This window comes from Colobus angolensis, unplaced genomic scaffold, assembly GCF_000951035.1.
Source record: "Colobus angolensis palliatus isolate OR3802 unplaced genomic scaffold, Cang.pa_1.0 Scaffold37, whole genome shotgun sequence".
NCBI classification, from domain to species: Eukaryota; Metazoa; Chordata; class Mammalia; order Primates; family Cercopithecidae; genus Colobus; species Colobus angolensis.
In genome coordinates, this window is record NW_012117043.1 from 3,267,057 (window position 1) to 3,286,235 (window position 19,179).

General features: G+C 36.5%; 1 protein-coding gene across 2 annotated transcripts in view; it reads right to left on the reverse strand.

Annotated features, from left to right (window-relative positions):
• BRIP1 (BRCA1 interacting protein C-terminal helicase 1) overlaps positions 1 to 19,179 on the reverse strand; it is a 187,174-nt gene that overhangs the window by 94,953 nt on the left and 73,042 nt on the right. For both annotated transcript variants that reach the window (XM_011953655.1, XM_011953656.1), the window contains 4 exons: positions 16,244 to 16,398; positions 13,292 to 13,457; positions 12,730 to 12,870; positions 8,859 to 9,020 (listed from right to left, as the gene is read on the reverse strand). In XM_011953655.1, the coding sequence (XP_011809045.1) occupies positions 8,859 to 9,020; positions 12,730 to 12,870; positions 13,292 to 13,457; positions 16,244 to 16,398 (624 nt within the window). The remainder of the gene's footprint in view (positions 1 to 8,858; positions 9,021 to 12,729; positions 12,871 to 13,291; positions 13,458 to 16,243; positions 16,399 to 19,179) is intronic.

Here is a 19,179-nt window from a genome sequence, read left to right on the forward strand (position 1 = left end):
AACCCAGGAGGCGGAGCTTGCAGTGAGCTGAGATCCGGCCACTGCACTCCAGCCTGGGCAACAGAGCGAGACTCTGTCTCAAAAAAAAAAGAAATATATCCACCTTTCTTTAATACCCACTAAAATACCAACCACCTCCTCTAGGAAGCTTCTCTGCTTCATTCAATCACATATGATCTCTTCCTACTCTTAATTCCATTATCATTCTTCTTAATCACTCTAGTGATTATAAATTTTGTCAAATAATGCAAGGATGTGTACACTTACTTTATACCATAACACAAACTGAAATCTTCTTGAAAAGATAGTAACTTGTTCATTTTTGAATCTTTAACAGCACTTAGTGCAGTACTCTGCACAAAGTATGTACTCGATAATAATTTCTTCAATGGATTAAGTAAATAAAAATAAATGTGAAGTAAAGTTATGAGATTTCTCAGGAGGATCTTAAATATAAGCAAGGCTCTCAATATAAATATTTTGGTATTTTAAATAAATTCAACTAAAGATATTTAAAGTTCTTTCTCAATACAAAATAAGTATTAGTATGTGGAATTAGGATGTATTGCTTTATAAGCAAAGCACAGGAATTTTAGTTTGTAGTTCTAAAATACTTCTAACTTCAAAGGCAATAAGAAAGACTTGGAACAATAAGAGTTAGTCTCCATTCATTTGTGTGTTTATTCATCAAGCATTTATGGAGAGCTTATTATATGCAGTTATGATACCTTTGCTACCTAACTAAAGTTCATAAATATAATTTCACTTTTATTAATATTTTCATATGCCATAGTCACAAATCTTTATTCTAATGGTTCTTCCTAACCTTTTTCTTACCCTGATAAATTAACCCCTGTGATAAAAAGTTTATGATGGCCCCTAAGATTCCCACTCCCTATATACAACCTGCATAAACTTCTCCCTGTTGTGAGATAAAAATAAGATTTTACTCCCATGATTAGATTATATTATGTAGTAAAGATGAGGAGATTTTATGAATGTAATTAGGGTCTACCTTAATTGATTCTGAGTTAATCAAAAGGGAGATTATCTTGGGTGGGCCTGACTTAATCAGGTAAGAGTCCTTAAAAGATACAATGCCCCCCTACAGAAGAGACATCTTTGTTGGCTTTGAAGAAGAAGAAGAAGAAGAAAAGCAGTAGTAGTAATAAGCTGCCATGTTGTTGAGAGGGCCATATGACTAGGACCTGAATGCAACCTTTAAGACCTAAGAGTCATCCTTAGCCAACAGCCCGCAAAAGACTGGGTATGTCACTCAGTCCTGTAATTACAAGGGATAAATTCTGCAAACAAACTGAGGGACCCTGGAAGCTAATCTTTCCCCAGTCAAGTCTCTAGTGAGACCACAACCACAGGTGACCCCACTGGGAGCCTTGTAATACACTGAGAAGAAAAACCCAGCTAAGCCATGCCCAGACTCCTGACCCACAGAAAGAGTAAGATAATGTGTATTGTTTTACGGTGCTAATTTTGTGGTAATTTGTTATGCAACAACATAGAACTAATACAACCCATCTAATTATATTTCAATCCTGGTTCCTAATGTCCCCCTGAAATGAATTCTAATGTAGGCTTTCTGTCTTCTGCATGGTCAATGTCAAACCCCTTTGAAATGGCATAATATCAATACATTTAATAACTGCAGTCACTGTATTGTGTGAGAACTGACAATGGTACTGACAAAAGATTATAATAATGTGCTGGTTTGCTCTTATGTCTAGATTCTGAAATTCAATGGCAAATTAATTTTTGCTAATTTTATTGGATTTCTGATTTCAGCTCCAATATGTAAAGAACTGGAAGTCATCACACCTGTTTTACAACAGAAAAAAGTTAAACTAAAGATCAATGACTTTTCTGGGATCCATCTGAGAACTGAGGTCACAAGGCAAACTGCCACCCTGAAATCTGGAGAGACAGGTAAATATAGAGAATCATGGTCAAGACATGCTTACTGGGACAATGCTCACTAAAACACAAATTGACAGAAATAGATAATTTTGATGAATTGCTGGAGATAAAATGTTAACTAGTTTATAAGTAAGAAACTCCTAGGGGCTGTTATCTTGCCAGGGGGCCCACATTTTTTAAGATATTACCACCAAAAATCCCATCAGGTCCCCATAGTAAAGAGCCAAGAAAAACCCTACTGTTTCTGGCAGGAGGAAGGAAAAAAACAACCATTCTGAAATACGTTCAACACATTCTCTAAAACAAAGGCCAGTCTGCCAGTAAGGAAGATTTTACCAGATCCTTATCCAACATGAGGGAAGGGATCATTTCCTAAACTGCAGTTCCCTGCCATCTAATCTTATGATATGAATGAAGAGTTCAGAACCACTTGTGAAGGTCACAGGCAAGGGACACAGTGATGCTAAAAGATTGAGACATAATCATAGGATTAGAAGATGCTTCCCATTCCCCATACCTTACTACAACATCAACAGGGCTCTAGAATAACAGCAGAGGATTACAACAGAGACAGCCAGCTGCAAGGCTCAGATTCTATTTAAGAATAAGTTTTTAGGGACATTGGAGAGTAACTCAAGTCCATACTAAGAATTAATTAAAGAGCACCGGTCAAGATAACTACAAGGTAATTATAAAAGACAGTATAAAATGTGTTTTAACATAGATATAAAAGACAATATAAAATGTATTCTTTGTTTTTAATTTTTTTCTATCTGATTTGAAAGTCAGTTGCAAAAGGTAGTAATTATAAATCTGTGTTGAGAGACATACAATGTGTAAAGATGTAATTTTTATGATAATAATGACACAAAGAAGGTAGGATAAAAAAACAGCTACATAGGATTAAAGCTTCTGCATTCTATTGAAAATTTAATTAGTATTAATCCAAACTATGTAAGATGTTAACTATAATTGCCAGGACAACCACTAAGAAAACAACTAAAAAATACACAGTAAAAGAAAAGCCAAGGGAATTAAAGTGACACATTAGAAAAATTTAAATGGCACATTAGAAAATGTCTATCTATTAGATTCAAAAGGCAATGACAGAGAAATAGAGGAGGAAAAGGCACCAGATACACAGAAAACAAACAGCAAAGTGGCATTCGTAGACACCAACTTATCACTAATTACATTAAACATAAATGGAGTAAACACTCCAGTTAAAAGGCAGAGATAAGCAAAATGAATTTTTTTAAATGCTCCAACTATATGCTGTCCATAAAAGACACACTTTAAATTTAGATACAAATAGGTTCAAAGTAAAAGGAATATTACTCAGCCATAAAAAGGAATAAAGTATTAATTCATCCTATAATGATGAACATGGAAACATTACACCATATGAAAAAGACAGACACAAAAAGTCATATATTGTATGATTCAATTTAGATGAAATGTTCGGAAAAGGCAAATCTATAGAAATAGCAGATTAGTAGATACTAGGGAATAGCAGGTAAGAGTAGGCAGTGACTGTTAATGAGTAAGGAGTTTCTTTTTTTTTTTTTTTTGAGACGGAGTCTTGCTCTGTCGCATGGGCTGGAGTGCAGTGGCCTGATCTCAGCTCACTGCAAGCTCCGCCTCCCGGGTTTACGCCATTCTCCTGCCTCAGCCTCCCGAGTAGCTGGGACTACAGGTGCATGCCACCTCGCCCGGCTAGTTTTTTTGTATTTTTTAGTAGAGACGGGGTTTCACCGTGTTAGCCAGGATGGTCTCGATCTCCTGACCTCGTGATCCGCCCGTCTCGGCCTCCCAAAGTGCTGGGATTACAGGCTTGAGCCACCGCGCCCGGCCAGGAGTTTCTTTTTGGAGTCAGAAAAATGTTCTGGAATTAGACAGTGGTGACGATTACACAACTTTGTGAATATACTAAAAATGATTTAATGCAAAAATGGGCAAAGGATTTGAATAGGCATTTTTCTAAAGAAGATGTCTGAATTACTAATAAGCACATGAAAATATGTTTAACCTCACTAGTCTTCAGGGAACTGCAAATCAAAACCACAAGGAGACACTACATTTTATACCCATTAGAAAGGCTATTATCAAAAAAACATAAAATAACAAGTGTTGGAAAAAATGTGGAAAAGTTGGAATCCTTGTGCACTCCTGGTGGGAATCTAAATTATGCATTGACTATTAAAAAAAGAGTTTGGTGGTTCTTCAAAAAGTTAAATTTAGGCTGGGCGCGGTGGTTCACACCTGTGATCCCAGCACTTTGGGAGGTTGAGGCGGGCAGATCACCTGAGGTCAGGAGTTCAAGACCAGCCTGGCCAACATGGTAAAACCCTGTCTCTATTAAAAATACACAAAAATTAGCCAGACGTGTTGGCACACACCTGTAATCCCAGCTACTCAGGAGGCTGAGGCAGGAGAATCACTGGAACCCGGGAGGCGGAGGTTGCAATGAGCCGAGATGGTGCCACTGTACTCCAGCCTGGGTGACAGAGCGAGACTCTATCTCAAAAAAAAGTTAAATTTAGAATTATCACATGATCCAGAAATTACATTTCTAAGTATATATCCAAATGAATTGAAAGCAAGGTCACAAATAGATATTTGTACACCAATGTCCATAGCAGCATTATTCACAACAGGCAAAAGGTAGAAACAATCAAAATACCCATCATCGACAGATGAATGGATAAGAAAATGTGAGATATATATATATCTCTATATATACACACATATATATGTATATATATAATGAAATATTATTCTACCATAAAAAGGATTCTGATGTATGCTACAAGATGGATGAACCCTGAAAACATTATGGTTAATGAAATAAATCAGAAACAAAGGACAAATATTGTATGATTCCACTTATATGAAGTAGCTACAATAGCCAAATTCACGGAGACAGAAAGAATACTAGAGGGTAACAGGAAATGGGGAAAAGGAATCTGGGAGTTATTTTGTGGGAACAGAGTCCTTATTTGGTATGATGAAAGGTTCTGGAAATAGATAGTGGTCACGGTTGTCTAACATTGCAAATGTGCTTAATTGTACACATACAAAAAATGCTAAGGCCAAAGGCAGTGGCTCATGCCTGTAATCTCAGCACTTTGGGAGGCCGAGGTGGGCAGATCATCTGAGGTCAGGAGTTTGAGACCAGCCTGACTAATCTGGAGGAACCCCATCTCTACTAAAAATACAAAATTAGCCGGGCGTGGTGGCGCATGCCTGCAATTCCAGCTACTAGGGAGGCTGAGGCAGAAGAATCACTTGAACCTGGGAGGCAGAGGTTGCCGTGAGCCGAGATCACGCCATTGCACTCCAGACTGGGCAACAAGGGTGAAACTCTGTCTCAAAAAAAAAAACAAAAAAACAGAGTTAAATTTTGTTATGCATATTTCACCACAATCAGAAATGACAATAAATATCAGAAAAATAAATAAAAGACCTGCGAAGCCTCTGGGGATGTGGGACTGGGAAGAAAGGAGAAACGGTATTAGTGAAGGGAGCTGCTGTTTTTTCATTATAACCATTCTAACATTATTTAATAATGTATCAGAATTATTTTGATAAATTATGTAAAGCTAAAAAAAGAAATTAAAATAAAGAATTCAATGACAAATAACAAGAAAGTTTCTATGATATGTTTTATAAAGGATTACTATCCATACTATATATTTAAAAGCCCATACAAATCAATTAAAAAGACAAATACAATCAACACAAGCAGACAATAAACAAAAAGTTTAAAAGGATTAAACAAAAACCTGCAGAACAATTAACTGACAAACCTGACAAAAACAAAACCTGACAAAACCTGACAAACCTGATAAAAACAAGCAAGGGGGAAAGGATTCCCTAGTTAATAAATGGTGCTGGGAAAACTGGCTAGCCACATGCACAAAGCTGAAACTGGATCCCTTCCTTACACTTCATACAAAAATTAATTCAAGATGGATTAAAGACTTAAATCTTAGACCTAAAACCATAAAAACCCTAGAAGAAAACCTAGGCAATACCATTCAGGACATAGGCAAGGGCCAAGACTTCATGACTAAAATGCCAAAAGCAATGGCGACAAAAGCCAAAATTGACAAATGGGATCTAATTAAACTAAAGAGCTTCTGTACAGTAAAAGAAACTACCATCAGAGTGAACAGCCTACAGAACATTCTGTAGGCTCCCATCCCTACAGAATGGGAGAAATTTTTGCAATCTACCCACCTGACAAAGGGCTAATATCCAGAATCTACAAAGAACTTAAACAAATTTACAAGAAAACAACAACCCCATCAAAAAGTGGGCAAAGGATATGAACAGACACTTCTCAAAAGACATTTATGCAGCCAATAGACACATGAAAAAATGCCCATCATCACTGGTCATCAGAGAAATGCAAATCAAAACCACAATGAGATACCATCTCACACCAGTTAGAATGGTGATCATTAAAAAGTCAAGAAACAACAGATACAGGAGAGGATGTGGACAAATAGGAACGCTTTTACGCTGTTGGTGGGAGCATAAATTAGTTCAACCACTGTGGAAGACAGTGTGGTGATTCCTCAAGGATCTACAACTAGAAATACCATTTGACCCAGTGATCCCATTACCGGATATATACCCAAAGGATTATAAATCATGCTACTATAAAGACACATGCATATGTATGTTTATTGCGGCACTATTCACAATAGCAAAGACTTGGAACCAACCCACATGTTCATCAATGATAGACTAGATTAAGAAAATGTGGCACATATACACCATGGAATACTATGCAGCCATAAAAAAGGATGAATTCATGTCCTTTGCAGGGACATGGATAAAGCTGGAAACCATCATTCTCAGCAAAGTATCACAAGGACAGAAAACCGAACACTGCACGTTCTCACTCATAGGCGGGAATTGAACAATGAGAACATTTGGACACAGGGTGGGGAACATCACACAGCGGGGCCTGTTTTAGGGTGGGGGGAGCGGGGAGGGATAGCATTAGGAGAAATACCTAATGTAAATGATAGGTGCAGCAAACCAACATGGCACATGTATACATATGTAACAAACCTGCACATTGTGCACATGTACCCTAGAACTTAAAGTATAATAATAAAAAAAAGAAACTATGAGAGAATAAATGTTTACTGTTTTACGCCACAAAAAAATTAAACAAAAACCTGCAGAACAATTAATTTCACAATTAATCAAAGAGATAAACTAAATGGGAACAAAATATGTTTGAAGGATTTCTTGTGTCTTTATTTTTAATTGAAAAGGTAGAAGCAGAAAAATAATCTATTCATTTTGCTAATATATATACAATCACTAACAAGTTATTTCAACGTTACAGTGTCTACTCACCCAATTATAAATGTCTGTAACTAAAATTCATACTGTCTGCTATATGTATTCCAAGCCTAGCAGAAAAATGTCACCCAGACATCTCCTATCTCCCTTTTTGTGACTATGACTGGAAAATATAAAAAGGTTTTAGCAATGCAATAAGATTTTGCTTTTATCTCTTACATAATTGCGGAGTGAGTGCAGTTTCCATAATCCCATAAATAACTTTTCTTCCAATTTCCTGGAAGATATTTGTCTCCATATTTAAGAATTAAAAATTTACAAATTTCATTAGGTAAGCCAACTCCCTACATGTTTTATTGTATGACTTACTGTCAAGTTTAATTACTAGTTTTCCTAAATATAACTGCTTGGTGTAAATGTTCACACTGGAATACATCTTGTTTTCTATTAAGAATTTTAAAAAATGTTTATGTCCATTTTATTTTTAGATATTCTTGTAAAAAATTATCTGATTTTTTTTTAAAACAAATCCTTTAATTTATCTACAAGAGACTAATTGCTTTAGTGTATCCCTAGCTATCGAAGTACATATATATAAAAAGACAACAGAAGAATCAAAAGTATCAATATCGTCATTCAAATATATTATTTCCAAATGCTTCTGTCCTTAGAGGTATAACTTCCTGTGGAAAAAAGAGAAGGAATGCCACTTCTCTACATTGGATTTAGGTTAGATTTTTATACAATGTGATGTTACTTTCAGGAATTATATGTGGTTTCAATGCTTTGAATATTAGGAGGACCAAAATATACTAAATAATTTCAAATTAACTAAAAAAAAAATATTAAAAATCAGAGTGACTCTAAAAACAACAACAAAATTCTTCTGGCCAGATACATGAAGTAAAATGAGGGCAACAAAGAAAATTTAGCTTAGATTAACTTTAATGAAACATTCAGAAATGTAATTTATGAAAATAAAAAGGAATGCTCCTTTCCTTTCTACTCTGAAAATATCAACTTGTCCCTAAGAATAAAAATAATGTACACATAAACACTTCTTCTGTATAACTAACATTACTTGAAGACTTTCATTCTTTCAGATTATTTTATTTTATTTTAAAGAGAGTCTTATTCTGTTGCCCACGCTGGAGTGCAGCTAGCTTCAACCTCCTGGGCTCGAGCAATCCTCCCACCTCAGCCTCACAAGTAGCTGGAACTATAGGTCTGTGCCACCATGCCCAGCTAATTTCTGTATTTTGCAGAGGCAAAGAGTTTCACCATGTTCCCCAGGCTGGTCTTGAACTCCTAGGTTCAAGTGATACTCCCAGCTCAGCCTCCCAAACTGCTGGGATTACAGGCATAAGCCACTATGTCCAGCCTTGCTCTTTCAGACTTTTAAATAAAACAGAGGTAGGATGATCAGGCAGTATCTTAATCAAAAAATAAGTAAAATAACATATGATGTTTAGAAAACTATAATTATTACCTTGTTGCCTCTACCCTAGGAAGCTTACTGTGGTAATTTTTAAATTAGCATGACAATGTTTAAAATGTAAATGATTATTTAAAGGCAAAAGAAGCAAGAAACATTCTCTTACCTTGTAAGATGGCAAGAAACACAAAATTCCTTGGCTCACAGTCTGGCACACAGATAACAAAAGTGCTCCCACTTCATCTTGGAACTCAAATGTTTCAGTATTCTGGAAGGTAGCACAGAGATTCCGACCCTTGGGGCCTGACCCAATGGTACCAACCCAAACCTAGAATATGAATATGTCATTATTAGAGTTATGCCTGAAAAAGGCATGGAAATTAATATTTATTTGGAAGCATTTACATAAAAGATCAACAAGTTTAACAAAAATTTATTTTTAAATTGTCAGGGGGTTTTCTATTACCTTTAATTAATTGTATACAGATTTAATTTATAAAATTTTGCTTTAGGCAGATCACTAAATTCTCTTAGAGTGAAAACTCTTTGAAAGCAAAACAAGTTGTATCTGTCTTTATTTACTTAATAGCTTTGCAAAATGTAAGCATGTAACAAATTTTTGTTAGGTGAATAAATGAACAAGTGAAATGATGAATATAATATACCAATAGCAGAATCAGGTAATTCCAAAATACTGGGGATGAAGGCCAGTATAATTTGCCATAGGCAAGTCTCAAAAATGACAGGAACTACTCTTTCAAAAAGTCACTGGTGCTCAAAGATCCTTAGTCATAGAAAAAATCATACCCACCACAGCTTACAGTTATTTGCAATTCTATCTCCCTTGTATGTAAAGAGACGGAGAGAGACAGAAGAAATTGTGCAAAATGTTAACAAGTGATGAATCTCGGTGAAGGATATAAAGATACTCACAATATTAATATTATCTTTCCAACTTTTCTTAAATTTCTAATTATTTTGAAATACAGTTGAAAGAATCAATGGATGAATAAATTATCAAAATGTAGCATTGAGTAGAAAAAAACAAACGTTTTCCTTTGCTCTCACACCACAGCAATCAACACAGAAAACTTCTGTGACCAAATGTGTGGGAGGTTTTCTCCACATACCAAGCAAACAATCAATTCTGCAACAGACATCAACTGGGTGTCCTCTAATTCAATTCAATTCTGACACTATCTACTGGAAGATAACTTCAGATCCCAGAGGTTGAGGGCTCAGTTCCCAGGACTGCCCCTGATTTCTGTTGCCGGTCACAGTTGTTTTACTTGTGCTTCTGAGTGATCAGCTAGAAATCGGGCATCCCACAACCCTCTGCTTGGGTTCAATTAATTTGGTAGAGCTGCTCATAGAACCCAGGGACACATTTACCTACACTTATTGATTTGTTATACAAGATATTACAAAGGATACAGATAAAGAGATGTATGTGGGAAGGGGCTCAGAGCTTCAATTCCCAGGCACATTACCCTCCAGGAACCTCCAAGTGTTCAGCTATCCGGAAGCTCTCTGAACTCTGTCCTTTTAGGTTTTTATGGAGGCTTCATTATGTAGGCATGATTGATTAAACCACTAGATATTAAAATAAATTTAACCTTTAGCACCATCTCCCCCAAGCCCTCCCCAGAGGTTGAGGAATGGGGGTGAAAATCCCAACTCTCCTATCATGTCTTGGTCTTTCCGGAGACCAGCCCCCATCCTGATGCTACCTAGGGGCCCCCTACCATTAGTCATCTCATTAGCATACAGAATATCACTTTGGAGATTCTAAGGATTTTAGGAGTTGTATGCCAAGAAATGGAGTGGAAGACCAAATATATATTATAAATCACAGGCATATACACACATGAAACATTATTCACCTTTAAAGAAGAAACTGGCACATACTACAACACAGATGAACTTTGAAGACATTATCTGCAACATGGACAAACCTTGAGGACATTATGCTAAGTAAAATAAGCCAGTCACAAAAATGACAAATATTTTATGATTCCACTTATATGAAGTATTTATAGTAATCGGATTCAGAGAAACAGAAAGTAGAATGGTAGTTACCAGGAGTTGGGGAAGGGGGAGAATAGAGAGCTACTGTTTAATGGGAACAGAGTTTAAGTTTTTCAAGAGGAGAATGTCTTGAGATTGGTTGCACAACAATATATACATACTTAATAAGACTGAGCTGTATACTCAAAAATGGTTAAGACGGCAAATTTTATGTCATGTATATTCTACCACAATTAAAGTTTTTAAAAAATTTAAGTTGAAGGAAAATATTATAGTATAACAGAATCCAGCTGCACAACTACATTATTATAATTCAGAGACATTACAGGTCAAATGGACTTTTGTGCAGTAGGTTGAGAACATAGAGCCTGTAATAACATTCTTATGAGAAAACGTATGCTGAATTTACCAACTTCCTATATTTATCTGTGTCTCTAAAGAAAGCAACTTGAAAATGTGGAACATGTATTCTTCCTTCACTGCTGTTTATAGTCACATTTCTCAACAGGAACACTCTGGCATTTGGAAAGCACAATTCTTAGTTACATAGGAGTTTAGCATTCTAGGTTCCCAACTACCAAATGCCGTAGTTGCTCCCAGGTAATTGTGAGAACCACAAATGTTCCCACCATAAACCTGTGTATATAGCTTAACAAAGAACTAGCCTTGTGTTAGGCACACAGGTGATGTTAACTTAACCACTTTAGCATTAACCACAGCTTAACATCACCTGTGTGCCTAACTACTTTAAAATACTTCGTAAAAAGAAACCGGAAGGCATAATGAAAAATGATAATCTATACATTTCTACAAAAATTAAAATAACATTTAGTAGGCATCGTTATAAAACAAGAGTACGTTTAATTCATTTCAGATATTCAAACGTGCTGAACACTTGCTAAATACCAGCTATTAATCTAGGCATACAGGAAGAATGTGAATGTAAAAGGAAGAATCAGGATACACTATAGTCTAATGGAAAAGAGAAGCATCAATATTTATACAAGTTGGGCATGGTAGTACATGCCTATAGTCCCAGCTACTCAGGACACTGAGGCAGGTGGACTGCTTGAGCCCAGGAGTTTGAAGCCAGCCTGGGCAACATAGCGAGACCTTGTCTCTAAAAAGATAAATAAAGTCTGGCCAACATGGCAAAACCCCATCTCTACTAAAAATACAAAAATGCACAAAGCATGGTGGCACACACTCATAATCCCAGCTACTCAGAAGGTTGAGGCAGGAGAGTGGCTGGAACCCAGGAGGCGAAGGCTGCAGTGAGCTGAGATCACACCACTACACTCCCGCCTAGAGGACAGAGCAAAATCGTGTCTCAAAAAATAAAAGTAAAAATAAAAATACAGAGATAAGTAAATAAGATATAAATAGGCCGGGCATGGTGTCCTGTAATCCCAACACTTTGGGAGGCCGAGGCAGTTGCATCATTTGAGGGCAGGAGTTCAATACCAGCCTGGACAACATGGTGAAACCCCATCTTTACTAAAAATAAAAAATAAAAAATTAGCCAGGCGTGTGGTGCACACCTGTAATCTCAGCTACTCGAGAGGCAGAGGCGGGAGAATTGCTTAAACCCGAGTGAGCCAAGATGACACCACTGCCCTCCAGCCTGGGCACCAGAGCAGACACTCCGTCTCAAAAACAAACAAACAAATAAATAAATAAATAAATAAATAAAATACAAATAATTATACCATGAGAACTAAATAAATCAAAGTTTTGTTTTCATTACAAAACTAAAACTTATTTAAAAGAAGAAGCTGAAATACAGCCTTTTGCATCCCAAGTGACTGAATTATTTCCTTCTGTTGACACACTATTAAGTAGCTGACAGATTTTCTTTTATTGTAAAACTGGAATGTTGAATTTCCTATCAAGATTCACTTCCTGACACTTCAGGTACCTTCTAACTTGTTTATATAGAGTTATACTGAAGTAAGTAGAAACACTGAAGGCCTTCAAAAACAACAACAACAACAACAACAACAACTAACCTGTGAATTTTTAATGACATGATTAGCCTCCAGCTGGACAGTAAATGTAACACCAAGTTCTGACGAAAAGGATTTCATTGGTGATAATGTACCAGATGTCAAAACAATAGTCTGAACTTTGCCATTAATATCTGAAAAGGCCTAAAGGAAAACAACATTAGATAAATAAAATTATCTTTAAAAGAGGCTGGGCAAAGTGGCTCACACCTGTAATCCCAGCACTTTGGGAGGCTGAAGCAGAAAGATCGCTTGAGTCTAGGAGACCAGCCTGGGCAATATGGTGAAACCGCATCTCTACAAAAAATAAAAAATTAGCTGAGCATGGTGACCCTTGCCTATAGTCCCAGCTACTCGGGAGGCTAAGGTGGGAGGATTGCTTGAGCCCGGGAGGTCAAGGCTGCAGTGAGCTAGATTGCACCACTGCACTCCAGCCTGGGTGAAGAGCAAGACCCTGCCTCAAAACAACAACAACAACAAACTATCTTTAAAAGAGTCAACCACATTTTTTAAAATGCTGGTACTGAGCAGGAAGACAAAATCTCCATTTACATCATGAGCTTACCACAGCTGGATTTAAGCACCAAAAGTTGAGCACACGAACTGCAGTTTTCTGTCGTGAATGTTTCTTATTTTTTGGTAGAACCAACAACTCATTTTTATCTGAAATATCAATCTGATTTGTCCAGGAGTAAGTCTGTTGAATCGCAATTTTATAATCATCTGCAAATCTAGATGCAAAGAAAATGCTAATTAAGTGGCAAAACTTTATAAAACCTATGACCCAGCTACATACAATATAGAAACTGATTACATTAAAACTCATTTGAAAGAGCTAGTACCTTCCTATTCAAAAATAACATTCTCCTTACCATTAATTAAATTCAGTAATTCTGATATTAATTAAGTTACTAAATCATAGAATCAACTGATTCTTAGAGGGAATATTAGAAATCATCTAACCATCCATCTATCTTTTACCAGCTACTTCCTAACCTCATTTTCAAACATTACATATGTCAGGGCAGAAGCAGAATTAAAATCCAGGCCTCCTAACTCCCAGTCCAGAGCTCTCTGCATGCTCTACTATATGATGAGTTACAAAATAGAAAACAGCATTATGGTTAAAGAAACTAAAAGGTGGGTTATACTTTTTTATTACATGAGAAAACAGAAAGATAATTTTTACTGAAAGTTTTTAAAGTATTAGCAACAAATTATAAAATTCTTACATTCCTTTGAAACCTGAGTCTCAGCCTTCATCTACTTTTAATGAAGGTGCTGAACCAAATGACATCTGTGATACCATCCAGTTTATAACTACTTTCAATATCAATCTAGAAAATGGCTAAGCTTAAAAAGAATAAAATGTGGCCAGGCATGGTGGCTTACACCTGTAATCCCAGCACTTTGGGAGGCCGAGGCAGGCAGATCACGAGGTCAGGAGTTTGAGACCAGCCTGGCCAACACGGTGAAACCCCGTCTCTACTGAAAATACAAAAAATTAACTGGGCATGGTGGTTGGCGCCTGTAGTCCCAGCTATTCGGGAGGCTGAGGCAGGAGAATGGCGTGAACCCGGGAGGTGGAGGTTGCGGTAAGTCAAGATCGCAGCACTGCACTCCAACTTGGGAGACAGCGAGACTCTGTCTCAAAAAAAAAAAAAAGAAAACAAAGGGGAAATCTTCATGATATCAGATTTGGTCATGATTTACTGCATGTGACACTAAAAGTACAGGCAACAACAAAAAAGGAGAAAGATAAATTGGATTTCAACAAGATTAAAAAGCTTTTCTGCATCAAAGTACACTATCAATAAATGAAAAAACAACCCACAGAATGGTAGAAAATATTTGTAAAGCATATATCTCTTACAAGACTGACATCCGGAATATATAAATAACTACAACTCAACAACAACAAAACAGTAATTCAAAAATGAGCAAAAGACTCCAACAGATATTTCTCCAAAAGAGACATACAATTGGCCAATAAGCACATGAAAAGATTCTCAACATCTCTAGTCATTAGGAAATACAAATAAAAACCAGATGAAATCGCTTGATACCTATTAGGATGGCTATTATTAAAAAAATAAAATAACAAGTGTCAGCAAAATAACAATTCTGATATGTGCTGCTACATAAACTGTTGGCAAGGATGTGTAGAAATTGGAATCCTCGTGTATTGATAATGGGAATGGAAAATAATGCAGTTGCTGTGGGAAACAGTATGGTGAGTTCTCAAAAAGTTAAATGCAGCATTACCATATGATCCTGCAATTCCACTGCTAGGTACTTATATACACCCAGAAGAACTGAAAGCAGAACTCAGATATTTGTACACCAACATTCATAGTAGCATTGTTTACAATAGGCAAAAGATGAAAACAACCCGAATGTCCATTAACATAAGAATAAATTAACAAACAGTGGTATATATATACAACAGAATGTTATTCAGCCATAGAAAGGAATGAAATTCTGAAATATGCTACTACATAAATGAACTCTGAAAACGCTGTGCTAAGTTAATTGAAATAAGCCAGACAAAAAAAGACAAACATTGTATGATCGCTCTTATGTGAAATACCTAAAAAGGACTTCATAAGATGAAAATAGAATACAGGTTAGCAGGGGATGAGGGAAAAGACTCTAGGGAGTTATTTCATGGGTACAGAATTCCTATTTGGAATGATAAAAAAAATTCTGGAAATCTCTGGAAATGAGTACAATGTACAACATTGCAAACATACTGTACTTAATGGCACGGAGTTGTATACATAAAATGGTTAAAATGGTATATTTTATGTATATTTTACCACATACACAAAAAAATACCAGAACTAGGTTCTACTATAACTTAAGTTATAGGATGAGAGGAATTGGTTGTTTTTCATTTTCTACAGTTCGTACAATAAAAAAGGGACTTTCTGACACTGTAAGAACATAAGAAAACTTCAGCAATAGAAGATAACAATTTAATATGATTTAATTAAATATATTTAATGATTTCAATATTCATTAATATAAAAGACTAATTTTGGCCAGGCGTGGGCTCACGCTTACAATCCTAGCACTTTGAGAGGCTGAAGTGGGAGGATCACTTGAGGCCAGGAGTTCAAGACCATCCTGTTCAACATAGTGAGATCTCATCTCTACAAAAAAAATAAAAATTAAAAAATTAGCTGGGTGTGGGTTGTGCACACCTGTAATCCCAGCTACTCAGGAAACAGGTGGGAGGATTGCTTAAGCCCAGGAGGTCGAGGCTGCAGTGAGCTGTGATCACACAACTGCACTTCAGCCTGGGTGACAGAGCAAGTCCCTGTCTCAAAAAAGCATCAGACTAATTTCAATTCCTCTAAGTCTGTGTCAATAACAGCAAATATATAATAATATCTATACCACTTGTTTTCAATTCTCCTATTTACTCACCCAAATTTGGTATGTATTAAACACATGCTAGCACCCAAATTAGGCTATTTTTAAAGGAAAATACACATTAGTTATCTTCACTTACCTGCTATTTTGCCTAAAAAGATAGTCAAGCACCATAAAAAGTCCTTTAAGCATTATTTGAGTTGATGCACTAATAATAGGTACTTCTCTTGCCTCCTCTTTACCATAAATTGGTGAGATTTTTTCCTCTTTTTGAAGAACAGCAGAAAAATGCCCCTATAAGAAATTACCATATTAAGTGTAGAGGGGTTGGGAGGAAATTGGAAAAAGAAACTTCTCAAAAATATAATGAAACCCAAACAAAACATGCATTGAAATTTTAGGTGAACAGAATTGCTATAGTTTGATAGTCTGACTTCTCTGAATCTCATATTGAAATGTGATCCCCAGTAATGGAAGTGGGGCATATCGGAAGGTTTGAGATCATGGGGGGTAGATACCTCATGAATAGATTAACATCCTCCCTAGGTGGAGAGTCAGTGAGTTAGTGCTCTGTTAGTTCCCATGAGAGCTGGTTGTTAAAAAGAGCCTGACACCTCCCTCCCTTCTCTCTCTCGTTTCTTCTCTTGCCATATGATCTGTACAAACCAGCTCCCTTTCACCTCTTGCCATGACTAGAAGCAAGCTAAGGTTCTCAAAAGCAGATGTTGGTGACATGCTTCTTGTACAATAACCAAATAAACCTCTTTTCTTTGTAAGTTACCCAGCCTCAGGTATTTCTATATAGCGATACAGACTAAGACAATTATTAACAGCACAATACTAGGCCGGGCGCGGTGGCTCAAGCCTGTAATCCCAGCACTTTGGGAGGCCGAGACGGGCGGATCACGAGGTCAGGAGATCGAGACCATCCTGGCTAACACGGTGAAACCCCGTCTCTACTAAAAATACAAAAAACTAGTGCGGTGGTGGGCGCCTGTAGTCCCAGCTACTCGGGAGGCTGAGGCAGGAGAATAGCGTGAACCTCGGAGGCGGAGCTTGCGGTGAGCTGAGATCCGGCCACTGCACTCCAGGTTGGGTGATAGCGAGACTCCGTCTCAAAAAAAAAAAAAAAAAAAAACAGCACAATACTAACAATGTATTTTAGATTGCCATATTAGCAAAATTCTCCTCAGAGTCAAAGACTCTTCAATAATAAGTTAGTATTTAGAAGATTCATTACTTCTCAGGCAATCAGGGTATTATTTGGTGCCTTTCAGAAGTAAGGAATTAAATAAAAATGTAGCAAGTGGCTTCCCCAAAAGGCTTTAAAGAATTGATATGTTGCCTTAAATCCATGAATTATTTCCAGAAAGTAATTTTGATGCTGAGAATAATATGACTATATCACAAGCAAAGCTAAATGACTTAAGGAAACAATACATGTTAAATAACAAAATGTATGTTAACTGGCTCATTGGTCTTTACATGGCTCATAAGTTTTAATAATGGATGAAAGTGTGGACATTAAAACAAAATTAAAAGAAAACAGAAGAGTATGTTTCCCAGATTGTAAAAGAGAAAATTCTGGATACTGAAGCAATAAAAGATATTGGTGACAACTCTGATGTCTGACAATAAAATGTGTTCAATGAAAATAAAACGAGGAAATAGGATAAATAAGAACGATACATTTTAGTATTCAGATATATTGTGAAACAACACAAATCTATAAGAGTAAAAATCAGCTGGCCGGGCGCGGTGGCTCAAGCCTGTAATCCTAGCACTTTGGGAGGCCGAGACGGGCGGAACACGAGGTCAGGAGATCGAGACCATCCTGGCTAACACGGTGAAACCCCGTCTCTACTAAAAATACAAAAAACTAGCGAGGTGGCAGGCGCCTGTAGTCCCAGCTACTCGGGAGGCTGAGGCAGGAGAATGGCGTAAACCTGGGAGGCGGAGCTCACAGTGAGCTGAGATCCCACCACTGTACTCCGGCCTGAGCGGCAGAGCAAGACTCCATCTCAAAAAAAAAAAAATTCAGCCTTACTGAACAAAACATTAAAGAATACAAATAGGTAGAAAGACTTAAAAAACAAACTAACAAAGAACAAACAAGAAAGACAACATGAATGTGGAAAAATATGCAGCCCTGCAATGAAATACAAATATCAAACTATTCTTTTTGAAAAATGAAGTATGAAGTCCCTTCAGCAACACCTTACATCAAGGCTTAATATCCTTCTCCAACACTGGCAGAACACTGGCAATTTACTCTGATAAAATATAGAAAATATAAACTACTAAAGGTGAGGCGCTGTACTAAAAACAGAAGGGCTAAATGAAATCCTACATATTGAATCATGAGAGTACTCCGTGCTCAATTCCGGTTAGGTTACCCACACATTGGCAGCTGGGTTGGGGGGTAGAAAAATAGAAAACTAAGCAATGGAAAAATAAATAAAAAGTTAATTATAGTTTCTTAGGAAACATACATAAAGCTGTATAAAAATATTATACAGCTACATTACATTACTATCATGAGCTATAATAATATATACACGTGATGGTATCCACACTGAATATCAATATAACTATACTGGCAGAATAAAGAGTGAAGAGAGAAAAGAAAGAAGGAAAGAAAAGCAGGAAGCAAAGGAGGAAGAGAGCGCGTATGCGTGTGTGTGTGTCAGAGAAGAGTGTATGTGTGTCTAAAGGAGCTAAATCATCATTATAATTAAGAGAAAGTCAACAGAGAACATCTAAAATTGAAAACTCAAAAGAAGCAGAACCCACGTTATTTTTTTAAATGTGGTTAAATATCAGAAGAAACCACTACAAGAGATAAAAGTGCACTCCAAAGTGAGAATTGGGATTGAGGAGTGGGTCAGAGGAATGCTTTTCTCAAAAGAACTGACTCTTTAAATTCTATAGGTGTACTACTTTGGTAAAAATTAATTTCTACAAATTTTGATAATCATAATGACAAATTTCTTAGCCAACTAGAATCAGGGCAAATTTCCTTAAATAAAAATGATTATAAAAATATATAATAAAAATATATTATATGTATATAAG